General features: G+C 48.1%; 1 protein-coding gene across 1 annotated transcript in view; it reads left to right on the plus strand.

Annotated features, from left to right (window-relative positions):
* LOC144696402 (uncharacterized) overlaps positions 1-24,801 on the plus strand; it is a 204,430-nt gene extending 179,629 nt beyond the window's left edge. The window contains exons 15-16 of the mRNA XM_078567646.1: positions 7,956-8,190; positions 23,847-24,801. Of these exons, the coding sequence (XP_078423772.1) occupies positions 7,956-8,186 (231 nt within the window). The 3' untranslated portion in view covers positions 8,187-8,190; positions 23,847-24,801. The remainder of the gene's footprint in view (positions 1-7,955; positions 8,191-23,846) is intronic.
* Positions 24,802-25,062: the final 261 nt, after the last annotated feature.

Raw genomic sequence — 25,062 nt, forward strand, 5'->3', positions numbered from 1 at the left:
GCGGATGTTAATCACCTTGACACATTAGGGTATAGAAAGCAGCACTGGGAGGAACGTTCTACCTCTTCACTTACTTTATAATTAGACTGACCGACTTGAATGCTTTGAAGTGTTGGGGTTAGTGCCAGGGGATTACTGAAAGTTATTAAATTGGATGCGGAATCAGTGCAAAAAAAAAACAGGTGCACTAACAATGGGGGGGAGAATGGAACATTAAGGTCTGAAGTCTTCCAGTTACAGGGACATTGTAAAATTCATTACATTTGAAAGGCACAGATAATGTGAGCAGCCAATGAATGCACCCTGAGTTCGCCAGAAAGCAGCTTTTAATCAGCCATTCTTTTGCTTGTCACTTCTCCTCCTCCTTGCTCAGCACTTAAATATATCTGAATCTTCTTGGTTGCCGATGTGCTTCCTTCGTTCCTTCCCTTCATTTACAATATTCCAAATGTGTCACCAGCTCTGATTGTGTTTGAACCGCACTTTAAAGTTCCACCTTTCGCCAAGGATTGTTTCTGACTTTTCCTTCTCCCATTTTGATTGGTTAAAAATTATAAATTTACTGGACTATCTGAAACATGAGGAAACTTGAAGCTGCACCAATTGTGTAGGAAAGTGTAACTAGTTCACCCACGATTAGTTACCCAAAATCCTAACTGGCACCAAGTCCAATTCATGCATGACTCTTTATGTTTGTTGATCCACACTGGCTCTTGTCCAGAAATGGCTTAGATTTAACATTTTTATTCTTATTTTCAAATCCTTCCAAGGCCTCCTCTCTCCCTCTCTCTCCCTGTAACCTCCACCAGCCCTACAGCTCTCCCAGGTCTCCATGTTCCTCCAGTTCTTGCCTCTTGCACTGCTCCAATTTTCTTTAGAAGAAGAGGCTCTGAAGAAGAGTCATATGAACTCGAAACGTTAACTCTGTTTCTCTCTCCACGGATGCTGTCAGACCTGCTGAGATTTTCCAGCATTTCCTGTTTTTGTTCCTAGTTTCTTTGCTCCACCATTGGCAGCCATGCCTTCATCTGTCCAGGCTTAAGCTTTGGAACCCTCTCTCTAAACCTCGCTACCTTTCTCTTCTCCATTTAAGACATTCCTTAAAACCTACCTCTTTGACCAAGCGTTCAGTGACCTGTCTTCATATAATATTACATGGCTTGGGTCCGATTTTCATAGAATAGAATCATAGAATAGTTAGAGAAAGCTATTCAGCCTGTTGTGTCTGTATTGGCTTTCAGAAGGAGCAATTCACCTAGTGCCACCTCCTCACCTTTTTCCCATAGCCCTGCATATTCTTCCTTTTCATATGATAACCTGATCCCCTCTTGAATGCCTCGATTGACCCTGCCTCCACCACACTCTCAGGCAGCACATTCCAGAAACTAACCATTTGTTGCGTGGGAAGTTTTTCCTCATGTCACCATTGCTTCTTTTGCCAATTACCTTAAACCTGTACCCTCTGGTTCTTGATCCTTCCTCCAATAGGAACAGTTTCTCCCTGTCTACTCTGTCCAGGCCCCTCATGATTTTGATTACCTCTATCAAATCTCCTCTCAAACTTCTCTTCTCCAAGAAGAGCACTTCCAACTTCTCCAATCTATCCACATCACTGAAGGTTTGTTCGATAGTTGCCCCTAGTGAAGTGCCTTGGGAGGTTTCACTATCGTAAATGCAAAAACTCTCTGACATCAAAGAGCTCAGAGGAAAAGTTTGATTCCCAATTGAGAACGGAGCGGGTACTGCATTCCCTCATTTGTCAGCTGTGGTTCAGTGGGCATTGCTGTCACCTCTGAATCGGGAGGTTTGTGAGTTCAAATCACACCACAAAGACTTGAGCACAAAATCCAGGCTGACACTCCTAATGCAGTACTGAGGGAGTGCTACGTTGTTGGAGGTGCCCTTTTCACATGTGACATTAAACCAAGACCCCAACTAACGTCTCAGGTGGACATAAAAGGTCCCACTCACTGTTTTGACGAAGAGCAGGGGAGTTCTCCCTAGTGCCCTGGCCAATATGTATCCCTCAACCGATCACTAAAACAGCTGATCTGATCATCATCTTACTGTTTGTGGGATCTTGCTGCATGTAAATTAGCCGTAAAGTTTCCTGAATTACAAGTGACTACAGATCAAAATGACTTCATTGGCTCCAAAACACTTTGAAACGTCATGAAAAATGGCAGATAAAACTACATGTCCTTTCCTTTCTGTCAAATTTTTACCCATGTGGCTGAACGGAATTCCAGTAAATGCATCACTGACTTTAGATGCTGAATGGCGAGAGTAATTGGGCCCAGGATATGGAAACATTCTACTTACAGAATCCAAAAGAGAAACTGAGCCGTTAAAACAGGCAGACGATGCAAGAATTTAGAATGGGAATTACAAGGGAAGAGAATTTCTGGAAGACATATATCGTGGAGCCAAGGCAGGAGCAAGAGGGGGGTAGTAGGAAGTGAGAACTTGTAGAAATGCCAAATTACAGATGAACAGAGCTTGGCAGTGGAGAAGCACATGGTGTGGAACCTGAATCAAAATGGTGTTAATCGCCTCTTTATCTTGTTCTGTCACAGAGACTTTTAAGAGTCGAGCCCCACCATCTGATCAATAAGTCCAGACTACCCGCATCCTGAGAAATGAGTAACAACGCAGTCAATTCACAGTGAAAAGGATGAATATTTTGCTTTAAAAAAAGAGACGCCTTAATGGTCAAAGACATCCTATCTATGTACAATCACAATCCAAATAATCCAGCATTCATATATTTTGCTTTTTAAATTTCTTATTCTGCTGTCTAGAGCCAGCTCTGGTTTGATGGTTGTCTCTGAGACAGAAAGTCAGCGCCCAAACTCACTTAAGTGACTTGAACACGTGGCCTCAGTTGACCCTACAGAGCTGCACTCTCGGAGGTGTCACCTTTTAACTGAAAGGTTAAATCGAGGCCCCGTCTGCCCTGTCAGTGGACCTTGCTGTGCATATCCTCTGCTTCTGCTTTACTTGTGTCGGCATCACAGGCTATTATCCATATTCCATCAACATTTATATGGTAGCGCTAGCTAAACCAGGCATGTCCTGCTGAGATCATAGTCTTCACTCTCTCACTTTTCCAGAACCGCTTCATCCAATTCAGGGTTGCGGGGAGTTGGAACCTATCACGACAGGTAATGGGTGCTAGGCGAGGGAGATTCTAGTCCAGATAATGAAAATTTTTTAATGGGAATAATATAAGACGGATTTTGAAAATTTCGAGTGCTGGGGCTATGGCTATTTCCTTTGGCAGCTTGTTCCTTTGTAGGATTGTCCTTGGGAAGAAAGATTGCTGATACACTGTCTTGGAAACAAATGGTTTGGGTGGATGCCAGAGGGCACCAGGTACTTACTTCTGACAATTCCCACCAGTCCGTTCCATATTTTACAGAACACGGTCACTGTATTTTTCTCCCTCCGTTACTGCAGTGATTTTCATTCCAAATCTTTGATCCAGGATGTGACACTGAAGGAAGAATTTTGCCCCCCTTGGGGGGAAAGTGCAGGGCCAATTAAGGCCCGCCCAGCGTGACGTCCGCCAGGAAACGCTATGCGAAAGAGCCTCAGGGAGATGAGTGCGCTCTTTCGAATGCACGTGTGAAAGAGCGCACTCATCTCCCTGAGGCTAAGTGCTGCCTCAGGGAGATCGGCACCAAATTCAGAAATGGTCAATGCACAAAATTAAAATTTCCCTGACATGTCCCCTCATGTGGCGCTGTCACATGATTTGGGGCACGTCCATCACTTTCATTCAAACTTTTATGAAATTTTAAAAAACCTACATGAAACCTCATCCCGCCCGTGGATGAGGTTTGATGCTTTTTCTGAAGCCCGCCAGGGCTCCCGGCCTGCCCGCCAACCTTAAGCTTGGACGGGCAGGTGCATTAACTAGCTCAATTACTTTTTAAATGGCCTCAACTGGCCGTTGACAGATCAGCAGGCACACAGCTGCTTCGACTGCGCCCCCTCCGACCTGAAAATTTAAATGACGCGGGGTAATGTCGGGAGTTCAGCCCAACATCATTCCGGGTCATTTTACGCGTCGGCGAGCGGGCCCCGCCCTCAATATCCTGACCTGAGTATATTTCCCAAATTGATTCGTGTAGAATCGTGCAGCATGTCTTTGGATCACTTCAATCTTATTTATATCTCTGGCCATATAAGAATCACACACACAACTTGGACAAACAAATGTTTGGTAAGCTGTAACTCTGATATTTTTGTTGCAATACCAAAGATTCCTACTCAGAAATGCAAGAACCTGGTTTGCGTTGGGTGTTACCTGCTGAATATGGAATCCCCGGTGAAGATTGCTTTTAAGATGAACCCTCAAGTATGGTTGTGTATCTACCTGTCGGAGAATTTGATTCCAGAACTTAAAGCTGGTGGATCCCTTTTGTTGGTAATGCACATGTCATAGCATTTGGCATTGAATACCATCTCCCATTGGTCCTGCTATTCTCGCAATTCCAGAAGATTATCTTGCAGTGAATTGATATGATTTTGAGGTTTCCCTGATGCGTAAGCCACACAGTCATCTGCAACTAGTCATACCCTGTTTTTTAACTTGTTGGGAAGATCATTTATTTATGTCAAGAAGAGTAGAAGTTCCCTGAGGCATTCCAGAGAGGACATCTCTAGGAGAGAGTGATTCCCCATCACACCACTCTTTGGGCCATAACTTCCTCAGAGTGGCAGTCAGTGCTGGATTGCCACTCCACGCCCAACTGCTCACCCAAAATTTCTTCCATGCCTTTTTCACCCGACCTTCCGACTCAGGCTGGGCAAGATCCAGGCAGAGCAGCTGTCTCCGAAGCACAGCAACGCAGTCTGGAAGGGTCGGATTGAAGAAGGACACACCCGCTGAACCAGGTAAGTTTAAAGGGCCAACTGAAATTGACAGGCCAGGGAGAAGGTAAGTGCCTCAGGTAAGTGGATAGGGTTTGGGGAGTGTGGGGGACCGGAGGTCGGGTGGGGTTGGGGGTGGATCGGACATCGGTGGGGGTTTTATGGTTTGGACATCAGGCGGGGTGGAGAGGGTCAGACATCGAGGAGTGGGGGGGTGGGGAGGGTCAGGCGTCCAGGGGGTTGAGGTTTCAGACATCAAGTGGGAGGTCAAACATTGGGGGGGTAGAGGGGAGTCGGACATTGGGGGGAGTGGGGGCGTTCGGATATCGGGGACGTCGGGTGTTGGACATCGGGGGGTGGGGGTAGATCGGACATTGGGCGGTAGAGGGTGTCAGACATTGAGGGGGGTGTGGGAAGATGGGGGGTGGATCAGAAATCAGTGGGGGGAGGCAGTGGGTGTTGGACATGTGGGAGTGGGGGAGTCGGGGTTTGGGGGGGGCTCAGACATCAGGGGATGAGCGGGAGTGTCAGACATCACGGGGGTGGGGGGATGGATTGGGCATCAGGGGGTGGGGTGGGATGGGACCTCAGGGTGGGTGTGTGGAATGTCAGGGGTGATGTCCGGTGGGGTCAGGAGGGGATAGGGCCTGCAAGTGGGGTGGATGTGGGAGTCTGCTCTGGTCGGGTGGGGGTGTCGGGATGGCGCGGGGGTGGGGGCATCGGGTTGGGTTGGGGGGATGGTGTCTGGCCTTCCGGGGTGGGGGTGGGGGGATCGAGTTGGGTTGGGTCGGGGACAGTGCCATGGGGAGTCGCAGGGGGTGTAGTCGGGGGTGTGGGGTGAGTCCTGTGGGGCAGGGGTGGGGGTGGTGGTTGGTCTGTGTCTTTACAATAGTTACCCAGACATTAGAGCAGGTTTTAATTCTTCTAACTTTTTCTGAGTGACTATTTGTGAAAAACAGCTGGAACCATCCGAAGTTTGCGATTTAAGTTGCATTTTCACAATGGTTCACAGCACAGGGCAATTACCCAGAGGATATTTGCACTTCTGGGCAATCGCCGTGGAAACCCTGACCTTTGAAGTTCCGAGTGGGATGCCCCAACGCATCTTTGGGGTACCCTCCCAAATCCGACTCTGGGGAGCTCGGAAGTTATAACCCAAGGTCTTCTGTTGGTAAGGAAGTGTCGGATCCAATTTAATAACGTCCCCCTGATTCCCTAATAGTGAAGTTTAGACAAGAGCTTTTCATGAGGAACTTTGTCAAAGGTTTTTGAGATTTCTAGTCTTGTCATGTGAGTAGTTTCATCTCTTTTGAGACTTGAAGCATTGACAGCCTGTGAAAGCTGTGTTTCGATTGATCATTTTGACTGAAGACCATGCTGACCATCCAGCAGAATATTGTGAGCTTCAAAGTGCTTCACCACATGAGAATGAACAATGTGTTCAAGCAATTTCTAAATGACACTGGTGAGGGATACCGGTCTGTAGTTTACTGGCTGAATTTTATCCTTTTTTTGAATATGCCAAATCATTGTCCTCGCAAACATCACTCCACCACACATCCCCGTCTGACAAAAACCCACTGGCTGGTTGAAACCATCTGTGCTGTACCCTCACGTACCACTCCAGGATGACCTGTTCAACCCATATGCCCCATATGGAGCCCCTTCCTGAGCAAGATCTACCAACACACACCCTTTAGATCAAGGAATGGGAAACATGGGAAGTCGCTAACAAGTTTCTTGTGACAAACCCCTTCTGTCAAATGGGAGGCTTTGAACTACCACAGTGACAATGGTCCTAGCTAAACAGGTTCAGGACAGGTCGGGGCCCCTGTGCTGCCAACCTCCACCACTGGGGCCTCAGTACAAACACCTTATGTACTTGTGGGGAGGCACAAACAACGCTGCACATCACCGAGGAGTGACCCCTCTACAGACTAAGTGACGGACTAATCACTTTAAACTCAGCAAATGAGGAGGCTATCGCTTGGCTTCAGGGATTTGTATTTGCTCAATAAATATGCCACAGATGTTAGCTTATCTGGTAGGTAGCCAGTGTTCATTGACTCTTAAAACAGATTGGTCCACATTGGAGCCAGTTCATCAGCTGCTAACTTTAAAATCCAAGGGGAGATGTCATCTGGACCGGGAGCTTTATTTGGATTTATCTTTTGCAATAATTTCAAAATGGCCTTTTTACTTGTAAATGAGGTTTAGTATGCCTGACCACTGTCTAAGCCGGGTATGTGTGTTAAATCTTCTTTGGTAAATACACAGGAAAATTGATCACTTAGTGCTCCTGTTTTACCCTTAGGATCACATATAACTCGATTGTCTATTTTGATGTCTGAAATGCCCACTTCTTCCTCTTTAGTTTTCTTAGTGAATAAGCTGCCGCTTTTCCTCATGGAATGTCTTATATTGACATCCCTGTTTTCATTGCAATGGGAGTGTAAACACACGGATCTCTGTGGGAATGTGTAACTTTCAAACCTGCAGACGGAGATTGCAATCCTGTGGGCGCCCTGGCCAAACGGTAGCAGGGATGAACAGGCTGCAGTTATGTGGAGAAGCTGGGGAAGTTCATCTTATAGGTTAAACAGGAATTTGATAGAGAGGCTCAAAATTATGGAGGGCTTTGATAGAGTAAATATGAAGAAACTGTTTCATTGGATGAAGACGAGCAGCCAGATGACCCAGGTTTAAGGTAACTGGATAACTGAGGCAGAGATGAGGAGATTTTTTTGTGCACAGTAAGTTGTCGTGATCTGGAATGCGCTGCCCGGATGAGATTCAATCAAAAGGGTATTGAACAAACACTTGAAAAGGAAAGATTTGCTGGGCTATGGGGAAAGAGCAGAGAGAGTGGGAGCAGCTGAATAGTTCTTTCAACGAGAAGGCCCAATTACGATGGGCTGAATGGCCTTCTTCTGTGCTGTATCATCCATGAGTCAATGGTCTATTTATTGTTCTATATCTCAGAGACCAGCCAAATATTTGTGTCCCACTAAGACTCAAGTGATAGATTTTGATTATCTTCAATGTAGTTTTTAAGGAATCTCTTTTGCTTTTTTCAGCAACTTTTCCTGTGTAATTTGGATTCAGAGTCATCCACAATCAGCGTCCAGCAGTTTCTGGTGGAGTTGAAGGCTGGTGGAATAAGCAGGGTCCACGAAGAGGAAGTCAGAAAGGAACTCCAACACACAAAGGCATTAGACCTGCTGGACTTCCTTACCTATCTGCCGCTTTTTGTCCTTATCCACAATTCAGTTGTCTCGAACCCACTGGATGATTCCCGGACACTCTGATGAGGTATGCAGGACCTGTTCATGTTCCAGAAAGAACGGAGAAATAACTTGCATTTATTTAATGCTTTATCACATTTCATAGGGTGTCACAAAGGACTTCACATCCAATGGGACAGATTGTGACTTTGTGTGATTGGGTAGGACAGTGATCGTGAGTCGGCAGACTGTTTTACATCTCTGTCCAATTGACCTCGTCGGAAATAAAAACGGAGGAGATGTAAAACGGGGGTTACCAACTCATTATCCTATCTCAGAGAGTCAGAATCTATCCCAGTCAATTACTTTGAAGTAATCTCTCGGCCAAATGCTGCAGCCAATAAACACACATCAAGATTCAATAACAATAATAAGGTGAATGAGCTGGACCAGAGTTTTACGTTAATTGGGTGGGTGGGTACCCAACCTGTGGGTACCCAACCTGTGGGTACCCAACCCGAATGCATGTGAAATTGCGTGAAATGACATCAGGCGTGTGTCCCGACATCATTGTGCACACGAGCGATATTGAGGTTGGTAAGTGCGCACGGGGGTCAGAGCTGTGCCACCAACAATTCAAGGGCCAATTAAGACCATTCAAAAGACCATTTTACGTTGCCCGTGCGATTTTGTGCTCATCACACTGGCAAAACAGGCGGGCGGGCAGTCCATTTTTAACAAATTGGCATCCATGGGCGGGATAAAAAGGGTCTGGAGCATTGCCATTGTGAGTAATGAGGTGTTTAGGAGATAGTTTGTTGCTTAGTGAAACTTGACAGCTTCACCTCTGTTTTGAGCTTCAGTCTTTGCATTGTGAGCCTTCATGTCAGGACACATTGGTGTCTCCAAGGCCCCTGCGGGATTTATACTGTGTGGGCCCTTCCGGCCAGCAGACAGCCTTCTGTTCCTCTGGTAATGGGGATTGTCTTCTCCACTGCTGGCAGCTCCTCTGAGGAGGAAGAGAGGGGCAGAAGGGAGAGGAGGCCAGGTGTCCGCAGGCAGCGTCCAAGGGAGTGACCTGTGGGAGGGAGAGGATCAGTCACATGGGGCATAGGGTCAGCAGGGAGCCCAAGGCGGAAGAGGCCGCAGAAGACGCCACTATCCTGCTGCCAGAGCGTAAAGCAATGCAGCTACCTCAATATGTCCGAGGTGCAGTGCTGAAGGAGGCTTCACCTCTCCAGGGAGACTGTGACCTCCATTTGTCAGATGATCAGGCCTGAGATCAGCTTCGACTGTGTGGGTGGACACCCCATGCCAGTGGCTCTGAAGGTCACAGTGGCCCTCAACTTCTATGTCTCCGGCTCTTTCCAGGGCTCAGTGGGGGATCTGTGTGGAGTCTCGCAATCAGCTGTCCACAGTTGCGTGAACCTGGTGACTGATGCTCTGTTCAGGTGGTACTGACATTTCTTCATTTCTGGATGGACAAGACCAGCAAGGCTGAGAGAGCCAGAGACTTCGCTGTGATTTCTGGGTTCCCCTGTATCCAGGGCACCATCGAATGCCCACATGAGGTGCTCCCTGTGCCTGGGCCTCTCCTCTCACAGGTCACTTCCCTTGGACACTGCCTATGGCCACCTGGCCTCCTCTCTCTTCTGCCCCTCTCTTCTTCCTCAGAGGAGCTGTGGGTCAGCCGGTGCCCTCATCAACAGGAAGGGATTCCACTCCATGAACATCCAGATAGTGTGTGATCACAGAATGCAGATTCTGCAAGTCTGTGCAAGGTCCCCTGGCAGCTCCCATGACGCTTACATCCTCCGACACTCACAGGTGCCGAGGCTGTTCATGTCTCCAGCCCGGCTGGATGGACGGCTGCTGGGTGACAAGGGCTATCCACTGAAAAGGTGGATTATGTACCTCACTGGTACCCAACAGCAGAACCAGAGCAGAGGTATAATAGGAGTCATGCCTCTACAGGGTGGTGATAGAGAGGATCGTTGGTCTGCTGAAGATGAGATTCAGATGCCCGGACTGTTCGGGGGGGAGCACTACAATACGCCCCAGAGCAAGTGTCTCTGACAGTCATTGCAGGCTGCACTCTCCACAATCTGGCTCTGGTAAAGGGGGACCCACCGGTGGAAGAGGATCTTGAGGCAGCTCCACAGGCCACAGATGATGACTCCTGTGGTCGATCAGAAGAAGGGCCCAGGGAAGAACACTGTGAGGAAGTGGAGGCAGACCTCTGGAACCATCAGGGTGGCAGGGACACCAGGTGGGCCTTGATCCAACGCTCCTTCAGCTCAGCTGCCAAGGCTCTGTTTCTGCCTCAGGCCAGGGCTGCCGCCTCCTTACCGAATATTTGAAACGACCCATTCCATTGAACCCAAAGTCCACCCCGTACCTGTGCAATAAAGTTTTGAGCCCCTCACATCCAGTATGCGATACTGGCGTGCCCTGTACCTATAAAACAAGTGAAGCATACTCAGGCCATTAACACAAAAGCAACATTTATATCATGTTGGCACTCACAGAAAATAAACATAACAATATAAGGTGTTAATGGTCACAGCAGTAAACAAATTAACAAAACATCACGGAACAGAAGATCACCCGTGAACAGTCCCTCTTGTGCTCACAGTGCCTTAAACTTATGTTTGCGAGCGCGGCGTCTTGGTGACCTCTCCTCACTGGCAGCAGCATTGGACACAGTCTGCTCACTCTGCTGTCCTGTTGGCCTTGATGACCTTGGCGGTTGTCCTCAGGCCAGTGGAGCCTGTGCAGGCCCCGCCTGGGAGGGAGTGGCCAGTGCCACGGCTGCCATCTCCCCAGTCATCACAGCCTCATCAGATGCCACAGTCACTGGCAGAGGGACAGAGGAGCTGCTGTTGTCATCCAGAGCGCCCTGAGAGAAGCCCGCAGAAACGACAAGCAGCTCATGCACCAACGTTAAGTCCGTCTGGACCTCCCTGCTCACCATTGATGAGCGGGCACCTAGCAGAGATACTAGGTGCCTCATCCATCTCCAACACTGGCAAAGACCTCCTGAGGACCTCCTGTTTGGGAGTGCAGGTCTAAGCGTGACTCCAGGAACCCCTGATTCTGTCCCTGGAGCTGCCTCTCCATGAGAGTCACCACTCTCTCAATGGAGGATGCAGTGTGCTTGGTGCTGAGGGTCAACGCAGTGCTCACAGTCCACACAGACTCCTCCATGACAGAGACCATGGCACGCAGACCCTCAGGAATCCCCGCCAGATCCTCCCATGCATTCTGCTGGACATCCAGCCTCTGCCGCCAATTGGACAACTCTAGAAGCCTGTCATCTGTCTCAGACTCAACATGATCCTAGCCTCCAGCAGTCCTCCAACTGCTGGCACCCTTGGCACTCTCTGACCCTTCCTGCTCCTCATGTGAGTGTGCCGTGCCCTCACCACTATGCACCGACACTGTAACTGATGATCTAATGCCCACCGAGGTGCTGGTACCTGTGTTGGTGGCTGGTGCAGAGAGGGGTATGATACAGGTGCATCTGACGGCCACTGGTCCACAGGCATCAAGGGTGGCTCCTTGGGGTCCTGCACTCGTTGGCTGGATGGCGATTCTAGGAGAGAAAAACAACATGTCATTGGTATCAGTCATCACACTGTCACTGTACATGCTGGGCGGGCTGGTGAGACAATGGAGATCTGCATCATGGTGCCATTGTCTTTCAATGAACAATTCGAGTACCCACAGGACTTGACCTCCAGCCTGGCATGCCCAGGAGGTGCAGACTCCATTGCTGCTCAAAATAAATGTTTCGTCAAACAACTCCAAAGCTACAAAGTGTCTCCTGGCAGCCTTCAGGGAGCTGCCTCTGCTGCTTTTAAATCCCCCACCGGGTCGCCATTGTACCCGGCGCCCAACAGGCTCCCACCCCCTTGCCCAGCCCTCCCGACCATTAAGCAGACGCATTTCATGCTGGGCGGCCCTTAATTGGCCACATCGGAAACACGATCCTGCCCAGGAGGGGATTAAACATCCGGTTCCGAGCCCACTGACCTGGAGCGCAAGCCAAGCGTGAAATTCTGGCCCTGGATTTTTTTTTTGGCGGCGGGGCAGAATGTTGATCAGGACATCGGGAGAACTGCCCTTCTCTCCTTTGGGCTGAAACAATGAATATCTAACATCTACCGGAATGGGCTGAGAGTTCCAAGGTTCAATGCCTCATCCGAAAACCAGCACCTCCAACGGTAAGGCACTCCCTCAGTACTACAGTAGGCTGCCAGCCCAGACTATGCATTCAAATCCACAAGCTTGTGACTCAGAGGGAAAGGCTGGTACTAAGTCGTGCCAAACGTCACAGAAAATAGCAAAGCCTTTTCAATTATTCCTGGTCACTCATTCAGAATGTACTCAGGAGCGAGAAGTGTAGGTAAGTTTAGATCATTGAACATTTGTCAAACATAATTCACATAAGGTCCACAATATCTAGTTGTTTATTCATGCTTAAACTTAAGCTCCACTATAAATTTAAAATTATCTTTGCAATTTATAGTATGTGTGCTTTATTGCATTTGTTAGTACAGTTAAGGCAGAAATTGTGATTATTCTCCTTATAACAGCAAATGTTAATCAGTGATTTAATAGAGGTGTTCAAATTAATAAAGGTTTTGATACAGTAAATAAGGAGAAACTGTTTCCACTGGCAGGAGGGTCAGTAACCAGATGTCACAAATTTGAGGTTATTGGCAGAAGAACCAGAGGCAGGGATGAGGATAAAAGCAGCGTGTTGTTGTGATCTGGAATACGCTGCCTGAAAGGACATTGGTAACAGCTTCAATAGTAACTTTCAAAAGGTTTTGCATGAATTTTTGATTTTTGGAAATATTTAGAGATCTATGGGGAAAGAGTGGGGGAGTGGGACTAATTGGATTGCTCTATCAAAGAGCTGACAAAGGCATGATGGGCCATATAGTCTCCTCCTATGCTATAGAATTTTATGATTCTAAAAAAAATGAGTAAATATTTGTGGAGTGAATTTCTTGACAGCACCGCACTAACAGTGGGGATTTACAGGCAACCAGTGCATATCAGAAATTCACAGGTCCACCACCCTCGATATTCTTCGATTGAAATTCATCGACAAAAAGTTACGCGCTTGAAGAAGTCGGGCTGGGGGTCAGAATTCTGTGATATATACTATCAATGGATGCATCAGAAAGCCTCTCCATTTTGAATGGCTGGGGTTTTAATTTAAAAGGCTGCCATAGACAACATTACTTGTCTATATAAAGGAAAAAGGAGGAAGAACATTCAGCCCATCAAACCTGTTCCAAAGTTGAGGAATTTCTGACACTGTTGCTGAAGCCCACCAGAGAAGGCAACCTCCCAAAAAAACCCACTTAAGGGGGTTAGCCATGGCTTGTCACCTCTGCTTGTCATGTGTTCAAGCCCCACTCCAGAGAATTGAGCATAAGATCTAGACTGACATGTCTAGTGCAGTACTGATGGAGCACTGCAGTGTCAGAGGTGCCATCTTTCAGATGAGTTGTCAAACCAAGGCCCTATCTGCCCACTCAGTTGAACTTAAAGATCTCCTGCCACTATTTGAGGAAGAACAGGGGGAGTTCTCCCTGGTACCTTGACCAATATTTATCACTCAATCAACATGCTGAAAGCAGGTTATCTGGCCGTGTGTCTTCTTGTTGTCTGTGGGATCTTGCTGTGTGCAAATTCGACTGCCACGTTCCCTACATGATAACAATGACTACGTTTTAAACGGTATTTTAGTGACTGCAAAGTGCTTTGGGATTCCCTGAGGCCATGAAAGTTGCGATAAAAATACAAGCTCCTTTTTCTATGAATTAAGATTGGTGCTCGTATTGTACCAATGCTCTTTCCAAGTTGCCTTCTCTGCCTCTTTAACTGCGGCTAACCCGTTGCAAAACTGAACACTGACTAAACTATGACATTCGTTGAACTGGTCAACAACCAGTTTAAGACAGCTTGAGGAGAAATTTGATATCAACCTTTTGAGCATCTTTATGAAAAATGCGTCAATTCAACATTTCTACCCTGCTGGTGGTAACATGGGGCAGGATTTTCAGGTCGGCAGGTGGGCGCGATCGGTGGGCCTGGGATCAGCGGGGAAACGGGCCACCGCCCGCGATCAGCCCACGAGCGCGATTTCACACCCACCCAGCATGAAACGTTCCCAATGGTCGGGAAAGGTCGGGCGCGGGCAGGGGCGTGTCGTGCGTCAGGTCCAATGGCGACCCAGCGGGCAGTTTAAAAAGGGCACCGGCAGCCCCTTGAAGGCGGCTGGTGAAGAAGCAGACAGTCTGCATTGTGGAGACGGTACTTATGGCCTCAGCAGCAACTGGAAATGCCAGGCGGGTGGGCAGGTTGGGTGGGCACTCGGCTCCCCACCTTTCGGATGAGTGCCTCGCCTTGCTCCCGCAGGAGGTTGCTGCCAGGGTGGGCGCCCTTGTCCCAAGAGATGCGAGGGAGAGGTTGCTACACCTGATGAAGGAAGCCTGGGAGGAGCAGGTCAGCAGCCATGATGTGGTGTGGCGCACGTGGGTGCAGTGTCGCAAGAGGTTCGATGACCTGCTGCGCTCAGCAAGGGTGAGTACCATATTGGCATGGATCAGTGTGCAGAAGTGTTAAGGGCTGGCTGTCCCTCTGTGGAGCTCAGGGGTGTTAGAGTCTGAGTGCCAACTGCCAATGACGCCGGAGCTGGCCATGGGGGTGAGCCCTGACTGTTTGGGCTGAGCGCCTTGCAGCTCGAGGGCCACGACTTGGATGTGCCTTGTGAGGTGTTCCCCAGCTGGGGTTGGCCAGGCTGCAATGGCACTGGAGGTAGAGAGTGGTCACAGACGGGCGGAGGCCCACCCAGCCTGCTAATGCTGACCAGGGTCGAGGAGGATGCCCTTGGGCTGGACAGCCAGCACGCTCTCCTTGCACCTGGTCGTGGAGAGGCTGGGGTGTCAGGCGAAGGTAAAATGTGCACAGAGGTGAGAGTTTTGGATTGTGCAACCATTCTAGTGTAGTCTCTTCATTAATGGGAGCCTCAAACCTGGAGTCCCCATTGATCGTTGAAAGACGATGGCACCATGATGCAGATCTCCATTGTCTCACCAGGGTGCCTGGCATGCACAGTGACAGTGTGATGACTTTAACTAATGACAACGTTGTTCCCCCTTAGATTCGCCGGCATGCACTCATTCGTAGGACCCCAAAGAGCCACCCCTGACGCCAGAGCGTTGCTGTGCTTCATCTGCACCTGCATCACACCCGCTCCCTGAACCAGGCACCAATGCAGATGCCAGCACCTCGGTGGGCATTAGATTGTCGACTACATTATTGCTGCACATTGGTGAGGGTACTTCACAGTTGCATGAGGTGCAGGCGGAGGCAGAGAGTGCTCAGGGTGCCGGCAGTCGGAGGACTGCAGGAGACCAGGATGATGCTGGGTCAAAGGCAGGTGATGAGCCTCTGGAGTTGTCCATTAGGCGGCAGATGCTGGATGTCCAGCGAGATGTGTAGGAGGATCTGGTGGAGATTCATGAGGGCCTGTGTGCCGTGGTCTCTGTAGTGGAGGAGTCCATGTGGAGCATGAGCACTGCGTTAACCCTCATGGCCGAGGGCACTGCCTCCTCCATTGAGAGAGTGGTGACTCTCATGGAGAGGCAGCTCCAAGGACAGAATCAGGGGTTCCTGGGGTTGCGCTCGGACCTGCAGCCCTCACACAGACAATCACCTCAGGTGGTTAGTGCGAGTGTGGGAGGTGGATGAGGCACCCAGTATCCCAGCTAGGTGCCTGTCCATCAATGGTGGGCAGGGAGGTTGACAGCGACCACAGGTTGGCGCATGAGCTGCTTGTCCTCTCTGCGGGTTCCTCTCAGGGCGCTCTGGATGATGGCAGCAGCTATTCCGCACCTCTGCCAGTGACTGTAGCATCTGATGAGGCAGCGATGACTGGGGAGATGCCAGCGGTGGCACTGGCTGCTCCCTCCCAGGCGGGGCCAGCACAGGCTCCACTGTCCAGAGGACGACCGCCAAGGTCATAAAGTCCAACAGGTCAGCAGAGTCAGCAGCTGCCTCCAACGCCGCTGCCAGTGAGGGAGTGGGGGGAGACACCAAGATGTAGCGCTCACAAACGGAAGTTTAAGGCACTGTGAGCACAAGAGGGATTGTTCACGGGTGATCTTCTGTTCAGTTATGTTTGGTTTGTATGTCTACTGGTGTGGACATCAACACCAGTAATGGTCATGTCAATGTGAATTCAACGTGGCAATAACATTAAATTTGCTTTTGTTGTGATACCCTGAGTATGCTGCACCTTTTATTTTGGTGCAGGGTACGCCAATGTGTAATGCTGGACGGGAGTGGCTCTAAACTTTATTGCACAGGCACTGAGTGGACTTTGGGTTCACATGACAGGGGCATTTCGGACATCCTGGATGGAGGTGGCAGCCCTGGCATGAGGTGGGAGCAGTTCTTTGGTAGCCTAGCTGAAGGAGCGTTGGATCAAGGCCTTTCTGGTGTCCCTGCCTCCCTGCAGGTTACCGAGGTCTGCCACCACACCCTCAGCGTTCTCCTCACCGTGCTCCTCTTCTGACTCACTACTGGATTCATCCTCTGTGGCCTGTGGAGCTGCCTCAAGATCCCCTTCCTCCATTGTGTCAATACCAGATTGTGGAGAGCACAGCATGCAACCACTATCAGTGACACCTGCTCTGGGGGGTATGTAGTGCACCCTCTGAATGACCCAGGCATTGGAAGCGCATCTTCAGACGACCTATGGTCCTCTCTACCACTGCCCTTGTGGAGGCATGGCTCCTATTATAACGCTGCTCTGTCTCTATTCTTGGGTGGCAGAGCGGCGTCATAAGCCACCTTTTCAGTGGATAGCCCTTGTCATCCAGAAGCCACCCATCCATCCGGGCTGGGCATTGAAGAGCCTTGGCACCTGGGAGCGTCTCAGATGTAAGTGTCATGGGAGCTGCCTGGGTACCTTGCACAGACTCGCAGAATATGCTTCCTGTGGTCACACACTATCTGCACGTTCATGGAGTGGAAGCCCTTCCTGTTGACAAAGGCACCCGGCTGACCCACTGGTGCCTTGATGGTCACATGTGTAGTCAATTACACCCTGGACGTGGGGGATCCCAGCAATCGCTGCAAAGTCTCTGGCTCACTCTGGCCGGCCTTGTCCATACGGAAATGAATAAAGGTCAGTACCGGCCTGAACAAAGCTTCTGTCCCCAGCTTGATGCAACTATGGACAGCTGATTGGGAGACTCCACAAAGATCCCCCACTGACTCCTGGAAAGCTGCATCGATGTTGAGGGCCACTGTGACCTTCAGAGCCACTGGCATGGAGTGTCCACCCACACAGTCGGAGCTGATCTCAGATCTAATCATCTGACAAATGGAGGTCACCAGTCTCCCTGGAGAGGCAGAGCCTCCTTTGGCATTGCGCCCCTGGCATGTTGAGGTGGCTGCATCTTTTTTTTTATTCATTCGTGGGATGTGGGCGTCTCTGGCTAGACCAGCATTTATTGCCCATCCCTAATTGCCCTTGTTCAGGGGATATTTAAGAGGCAACCACGTTGCTGTGGGTCTGGAGTCACATGTAGGCCGGACCAGGTAAGGGCAGCAGATTTCCTTCCTTAAAGGACATTAGTGAACCAGATGGGTTTTCAAGACAATCAACAATGGTTTCATGGCCATCATTAGACTTCGAATTCCAGATTTTTATTGAATTCAAATTCCACGATCTGCCGTGGTGGGATTTGAACCCCAGAGCATTACCCTGGGTCTCTGGATTACTGGTCCATCAACAATACCACTACACCACTGCCTCCCCGCCATCGCTGCCTGTAAGTCCTGGCAGCAGGTTAGTGCCATCATTTGTGGCCCATTCCACCTTGGACTACCTGCTGGTCCTGCACCCCTTGTGCCTGTGACTCTCCTCCCACAGGTCGCTCCCCTGGATGCTGCGTAGGGACACCCGGCCTCCTCCCCCTTCTGCCCCATTCTTCCTCCTCAGAGGAAGTGGCCTCCAGTGGAGACGACAATCCCCATTACCAGGATTACAGAAGGCTGCCTAATGCCTGGAAGGGTCCACATGGTCTGAATGAAGCCTTGAAATGCTAACAATGAAGCCCTGAACAGAGATGAAGCTACCACATACAAATAAGCAACCAGCAGCGAACTATCTCCAAAACTCCTCACTGCTCACACTGGCACTGCTGCTTTTTATCCCGTGCTTGGATGAGGTTTTGCAAAACGTGGGCTGCCCGCCTGCCTGTTTTGCCAGTGCGATGAGCACGAAATCACACAGGCAACGCAAATCTTGGTCAACTGCCTTTTTATTGGCCTTAACTGACCTCTTAATTGATGGCGGGTGTGGCTCCGACACCGGCGCTTGCCCGCCGACTGAAATATACCGCGCACTTTCACGTCCAATCGGGTCGGGTGCGTAAAATTCTGCCCATGAGGAAATACAATCTGCAGCACAAGGAGTGAACAACAAACACTACCGAGCATAAGAGAAATGCTATATAAAGTTACATTGTGAAGTATGCACCCCACCAAATCTCTGTTTCATTTGCAGCTGATCTGTTTCAGTTAAGAAACAGTTGTGTGCATTGAGGTATGTTATGCCTCCTAGAGACCTTAGAAAGGTATTCACGTTTTCAGTGACTGACTGGAAGGATCACATGACAGGATTTCAAGTTTTAACACTTCTACTATAACATTTTACATTGTGAGGTTGTGAAGAGGACATGAGGAGGTTGTAGACAGATATAGATAGGTTGAATGAGTGGGCAAAGATCTGGCAAATGGAGTTTAATGTGGGAAAATACGAAGTTGTTCACTTTGGCAGGAAGAACAAAAAAAGCAGAGTATTACTTAAATGGAGAACGGCTGCGTAATTCTGAGATGCAGAGGGATCTAAGTGATCTAGTACGAGTCACAAAAAGTTATTATGCAGGTACAGCAAGTCATTAAGAGGCTAATGGAATGCTATCCTTTATTCCAAGAGGAACTGAACTTAAAAGTAAGGATGTTATGCTTCAATTATACAGGTCATTGGTGAGACCGCACCTCGAATACTGTGTGCAGTTTTGGTCTCCTTATTTAAGGAAGGATGTAAATGCATTGGAGGCAGTTCAAAGGAGGTTTACAGATTGATACCTGGGATGAGTGGGTTGTCTTATGTGGAAAGGTTGGACAGAGTGGGCTTGTTTCCACTGGAGTTTAGAAGAGTGAGGGGTGATTTGATTGAAGTATACAAGATCCTGAACGGCCTTGACAAGGTGGACGTGGAAAGGATGTTTCCTCTTGTGGGTGAGTCCAGAGCTAGGGGGGCACTGTTTTAAAATTAGGGGTCACCCTTTTAGGACAGAGATGAGGAGAAATTTTTTCTCTCAGAGGGTTGTGTGACTTTGGAATTCTCTTCCTCAGAAGGTGGTGGAGGCGGAGTCATTGAATATTTTTAAGGCAGAGGTAGATAGATTGTCTTGTTAGGCAAGAGAATCAAAGGTTATTGGGGTTAGATGGGAGCAGGCTTGAGGGGCCAAATTGTCTATTCCTGTTCCTATTTCTTATAACAAACAAACTAAAAGCAACAGTGACTAAACATTATTTCAGTGGGCAACTTATAGTCTAAACTACAGAAAAATTTCCTTATTTAACCATTAAAATGTACAGTAAAAACCCCCCACAATTAGACTTTACTCTGTCCCTTAAGTGGACACTTCATCTCCAGGAACCATTGCAAGGCTATTCTTAGCTCCTGATGACTAGATCCCATTTTCACATTTCCAGCCAAATAACTTCTAATCCCTGAACTGATTTTCACAGTGAGGCTTACTCTGGAGATCCCCCCACTCTAGCCAAAGCTAGGCCAATCTTCCGGCCTTATTTAAATCCTCACAAATTTGGTCTCCTCAATTCGAACATGAGCTCCCACCCACATTCTGCATGGTGAACAACAGGGACTGACTGCCTCTATCGCTTTACTCTCTCACTCTCTCAGCTTCTTGCAGACTGCCCTGCCTGTGATATTCAGGCATATCTTAAGAAAAACTCTTGTAACCCAGTTCCGCAATGGTTTACTATGTCCTCTTCCCCTCTCAGAGCCAGTGTCCATGGCAACATGAATCAGAAGGGCCTTGTATCCAGGTATAAATTCTAATTAGTTATCATTTAGAACCCCCAACTCTAATCTCTACTGAAATGAAACACACAGTTTAAAGTATAACGGTTATAAACCTGACATCCCTCACATTTCCCTGTGAGACTCGGAGACAAACAGTCTACCCAGAGTCATCACAGATGCCCTTGCCTTGTCCCCCAGATATGAATGTCTTGCACGATCTTCCCAGGAATTCAATCCGTGCCTCACTGGCCCCATCGCAACCAAACCACCCAAACTTGTTTTTGAGTAGAATTCAGAAGAGGTCGTATGAGCCCTTTATTCCTCTATTTTACCCTAAATTAAAAAGACAGTACCAAAATATAACAATCATACCAACTTTGTATTTGAAACAGGCACACAAGCCATTATATTTGTGCAAAATACTTCATATTCCGATGTGTTCAATCTGTGATGCCTGTGTCACGTCCAAACTCTGGGCCCCTGGTAATCTCGGCCTCCTCCGGAGGTCCCCGGCATCACAGATGCCAGCCTTCAGCCAATTCGATTCACTCCACGTGATATCAAGAAATGGCTGAAGGCACTTGATACTGCAAAGGCAATGGGCCCTGGCAATATTCTAGCAATACTATTGAAGACTTGTGCTTCAGAACTTGCCGCGCCCCTAGCCATGCTGTTCCAGTACACCTGCAACACAGGAATCTACCCGGCAATGTAGAAAATTGCCAAGGTATCTCCTGTGCACAAAAGGACAGGACAAATCCAACCCGGCCAATTACCACCCCATCAGTCTACTCTCGATCATCAGTTAAGTGATGGAAGGAGTCATCAAAAAAGTGCTACCAAGTGGCACTTGTTTAGCAATAACCTGCTCACTGACACTCAGTTTGGGTTCTGCCAGGGTCACTCAGCTTCTGGACTCATTATAGCCTTGGTTCAAACATGGATAAAAGAGCTGAACTCCAAAGGTAATGTGAGAGTGACTGCCCTTGACATCAAGGCAGCATTTGACCGAGTGTGGCATCAAGGAGCCTAGCAAAACTGGAGTCAGAGGGGAAACTCTCCACTGGTTGGAGGCATACTGAGCACAAAGGAAGATGGTTATGGTTGTTGCAGATCAATCATCCCAGTTCCAGGGCATCACTACAGGAGTTTCTCAGGGAAGTATCCTAGGCCCAACCATATTTAGCTGCTTCATCAATGATCTTCCTTCCATCATAAGGTCAGAAGTGGAGATATTCGCTGATGATTTCACAATGTTCAGCACTGTTCGCAACTCCTCAGATACTGAAGCAGTCCATGTCCAAATGGAGCAAGACCTCGGCAATATCCAGGCTTGGGCTGACAAGTGGCGAGTAACATTCATGCCACACAAGTGCCAGGCAATGACCATCACTCCCTGTCATTCAATGGCATTACCATCGCTGAATCCCCCACAATCAACTTCCTAGAGGTTAACATTGACCAGAAACTGAACTGGACTAGCCATATAAATACTGTGGTTACAATTGCAGTTCAGACGCTAGGAATCATGCTATGAGTAACTCACCTCCTGACTCCCCAGAAGATGTCCATCATCTACAAGGTACAGGTCAGGAGTGTGATGGAATACTCTCCACTTGACTGGATAAGTGCAGCTCCAACAACACTCAAGAAGCTTGATACCATCCAGGACAAAGCAGCCCGTTTGATTGGCACCCCATCCACAAACATTCACTCCCTCCACCACCGACGCACAGTAGCAGCAGTGTGCATCATCTACAAGATGCACTGCAGGAACTCACCAAGGGCTCCTTAGGCAGAACCTTCCAAACCCATGATGACTACACCTAGAAGGACAAAGGCAGCAGATAGATGGGAACACCACCACCTGGAAGTCCTCCTTAAAGCCAATCACCATCCTGACTTGGAAATACATCGCTGTTCCTTCACTGTCGCTGGGTCAAAATCCTGGAACACACGCCCTAACAGCACTGTGGGTGTACCCACACCACATGGACTGCAACAGCTCAAGAAGTCAGCTCACCACCACCTTCTCAAGGGCAACTGGGGATGGGCAATAAGTGCTGGCCCAGCCAGCGAAGCCCACATCCCGTAAATTGACAAAAAAAAATCTAGCGCTCAAATTCCATGCAGCTCACTCCTGGTTGTGTTCATGCTTCTGGGTTGTCCTGTTTAGTTTGCCTGGAGGTTTGGATTCTTGTTGCCGTTACCTCACTAAACACACAACCTCTGCCACCTCGATAGACCAGAGCTATGCTGCATTGGAAAACCACCATCCTCAAGGTCACCAAGCCACATGCCATCCTGACTTGAAAATATATCGTCTTTCATGTCGCTGGGTCAAAATCCTGGAGCCCACACCACCCTCGTTCCCACCAGCTCAACAGGTGATGGAAGAGAAGAGGGATATAAATGGTTAATTTAGAATGATTTTTGTAGTCCTGGTGAATCAAGTATCTTCCTCCTGACCCCATAAAATCTGTTCCACTTCCACCCTCCCACCCTTCACACACACACACACACACACACCCCAGCCCTCTGTGATGATGAAACTCCCCTGCCTGCCTTGCACCTTACTCTGCTGGTTGCCAGGGCAGCCCCACATTAGGAGAGCTTAATCTAGCAAGTTGCATCGGTTTGTCCTTTTATCTCAACCCTGACCCCCACTTCCCCCTTACCCCCAGCAACACTTCCCCCCCCAAACAGTATGCAGCTTGCCTGTGCAATGTTAATCAAAGGAAGACTTTCATTCCTATATCGCCTTCCAGTGTTGGGGCAGTTTAAATTGCTTTACACCCAATGAAGAGCTTTTGAAGTGCAGCCTCTGTTGTAATGTAGGGACCATGACAACTAATTGAGCACAGTAAACTCCCAAATAGCAATGCACTAATGACCAGGTAATCAGATTTTAATGATGTTGGTTGAGAGATAAATATTTGCCAGGGCGCAGGGGAGAACGCCCTGCTCCTCTTTGAAATAGCGTTGCCAGGGCTTGAAAATTGAAGCTATAAAGGAAGATTGGACAGGCTGGGGTTGTTTTCCTTAGAACAGAGGAGGCTGAGGAGGGACATAATTGAGGTGTACAAAATTATGAGGGGCCTAGACAGGGGAGACAGTAAAGACTTGTTTCCCCTAGCTGAGGGGTCAATTACCAGGGGGCATAAATTTAAGGTGATTGGTAGAAGGATTAGAGGGGACATGAGGAAAAGCTTTTTCACCCAGAGGGTGGTGGGTGTCTGGAATTCACTGCTTGAATTGGTGGTTGAGGCTGAATTGCTCAACTCATTTAAAAGGTACCTGGGTCTGCATATGAAGTGCTGTAACCTGCAAGGCCTCGGACCAGGTGCTGGAAAGTGGGATTGATAAAGAGCAGCTAGCTTCTTTCTTCTCTTTTTATGGCCAGCACAGACATGATGAGCTGAAAGGCCTATTTCTGCACCATAACTTTTCTATGGTTCTAAGATTTTATAATGTCACATGGATAAAAAATTTATTTTGTACAATTAAATTCATTTTTTTGAACTTAAGGTGTCTTCAGTTTAAAAATTTAATGTATGTCAACTTTATTTGGAAACTTTGTCATTCTTTTGCAGACACCTGAGGTTGCAGATGAGGCCTTGGTTTGGCTCATCTGAAAGGTGACACCTTTGACATTGCAGCATTCTCTCAGTACCGCACTGGAGTGTCAGCCTGGATTTTGTGCTCAAATCTCTGGAGTGAAGCTTGAAACCACAACCTTCTGACTGAGAGTGCTGCTCACTGAGCCACAGCCAATAATTGTCTAAGGTCTGTGCCTCAAAATCAGGGGCACCTCTTTGCTGCAAGTACAGGTGATGGACTGTCGCATCGATCCAGTTTGGTGACACAGAAGTCAAAATTAACTTTAGGAGTAAAAAAATGATCACAAAAACTGCTGGATTTTTGTGGAAACAGAAATGATTAACTAATGGCCTTCAAGAAAGGGAATTTACCCCAACCCAATCTGATATACATAATCACTGCTGTAACATTGTTTAGTGATATAAACAATGCCTTTGTGCCATATTCAATAGGTATATATATGTATAGAGAGAGAGATGGGGAAGAATCGCTGCATCACCTGCACATAACGAAAAAGAATCACTGATGGGATTTCAAATTTCATTACTGGATATTAATGTAAAATTGTTTCTTTTTGATGGGAGGAGGATTAAAATTACCTTTGTATAATAAAGTGTCAGATGATTATCCTGAAAAATCAATTGTGATCAAAACTGTCACCTACAATTTTCAGGATCCCATTCCCTGAAATGCTCTGTATTTGTCAGTGAGCTGTGCTGTCCATGGTACTGAAAGTTTGTATTTATCTAAATCCCGGAGCTCCGTCCCTAACAGCACTGTGGGTGTGCCGGCACGACATGGACTGCTGTGGTTCAAGAAGGTGGCTCACCACCACCTTCTAGAGGGCAATTAGGGATGGGCAATAAATGCTAACCTTACCAGCGCCACCCACATCCCGTAAACTAATAGAGAATTGTGTTTCTGTAATGTTGGTGTAAATTAAAGAAGTACCCTAACCTTTCACTTTCACACATCCATCTACCAATTACATTAAGTAAATAACTCCTGCAGAAAGCAGAGACCAGTAATGAATGGTTATTTTTCAGACTGGAGAAATGTATACAATGGTGTTCCCCAAGCATCTACATTAGGACCACTGCACTTTTTGACATATGTTAATGGCTTGGATTTGGGTAAAAAGGGCATCATTCCAAAGTTTGCTGATGACACAAACTTGGAAATGTATTCAGCAGTGAGGAGGATAGTAGG

Source organism: Cetorhinus maximus, chromosome 22 (assembly GCF_964194155.1).
Source record: "Cetorhinus maximus chromosome 22, sCetMax3.hap1.1, whole genome shotgun sequence".
Classification (NCBI taxonomy): Eukaryota; Metazoa; Chordata; class Chondrichthyes; order Lamniformes; family Cetorhinidae; genus Cetorhinus; species Cetorhinus maximus.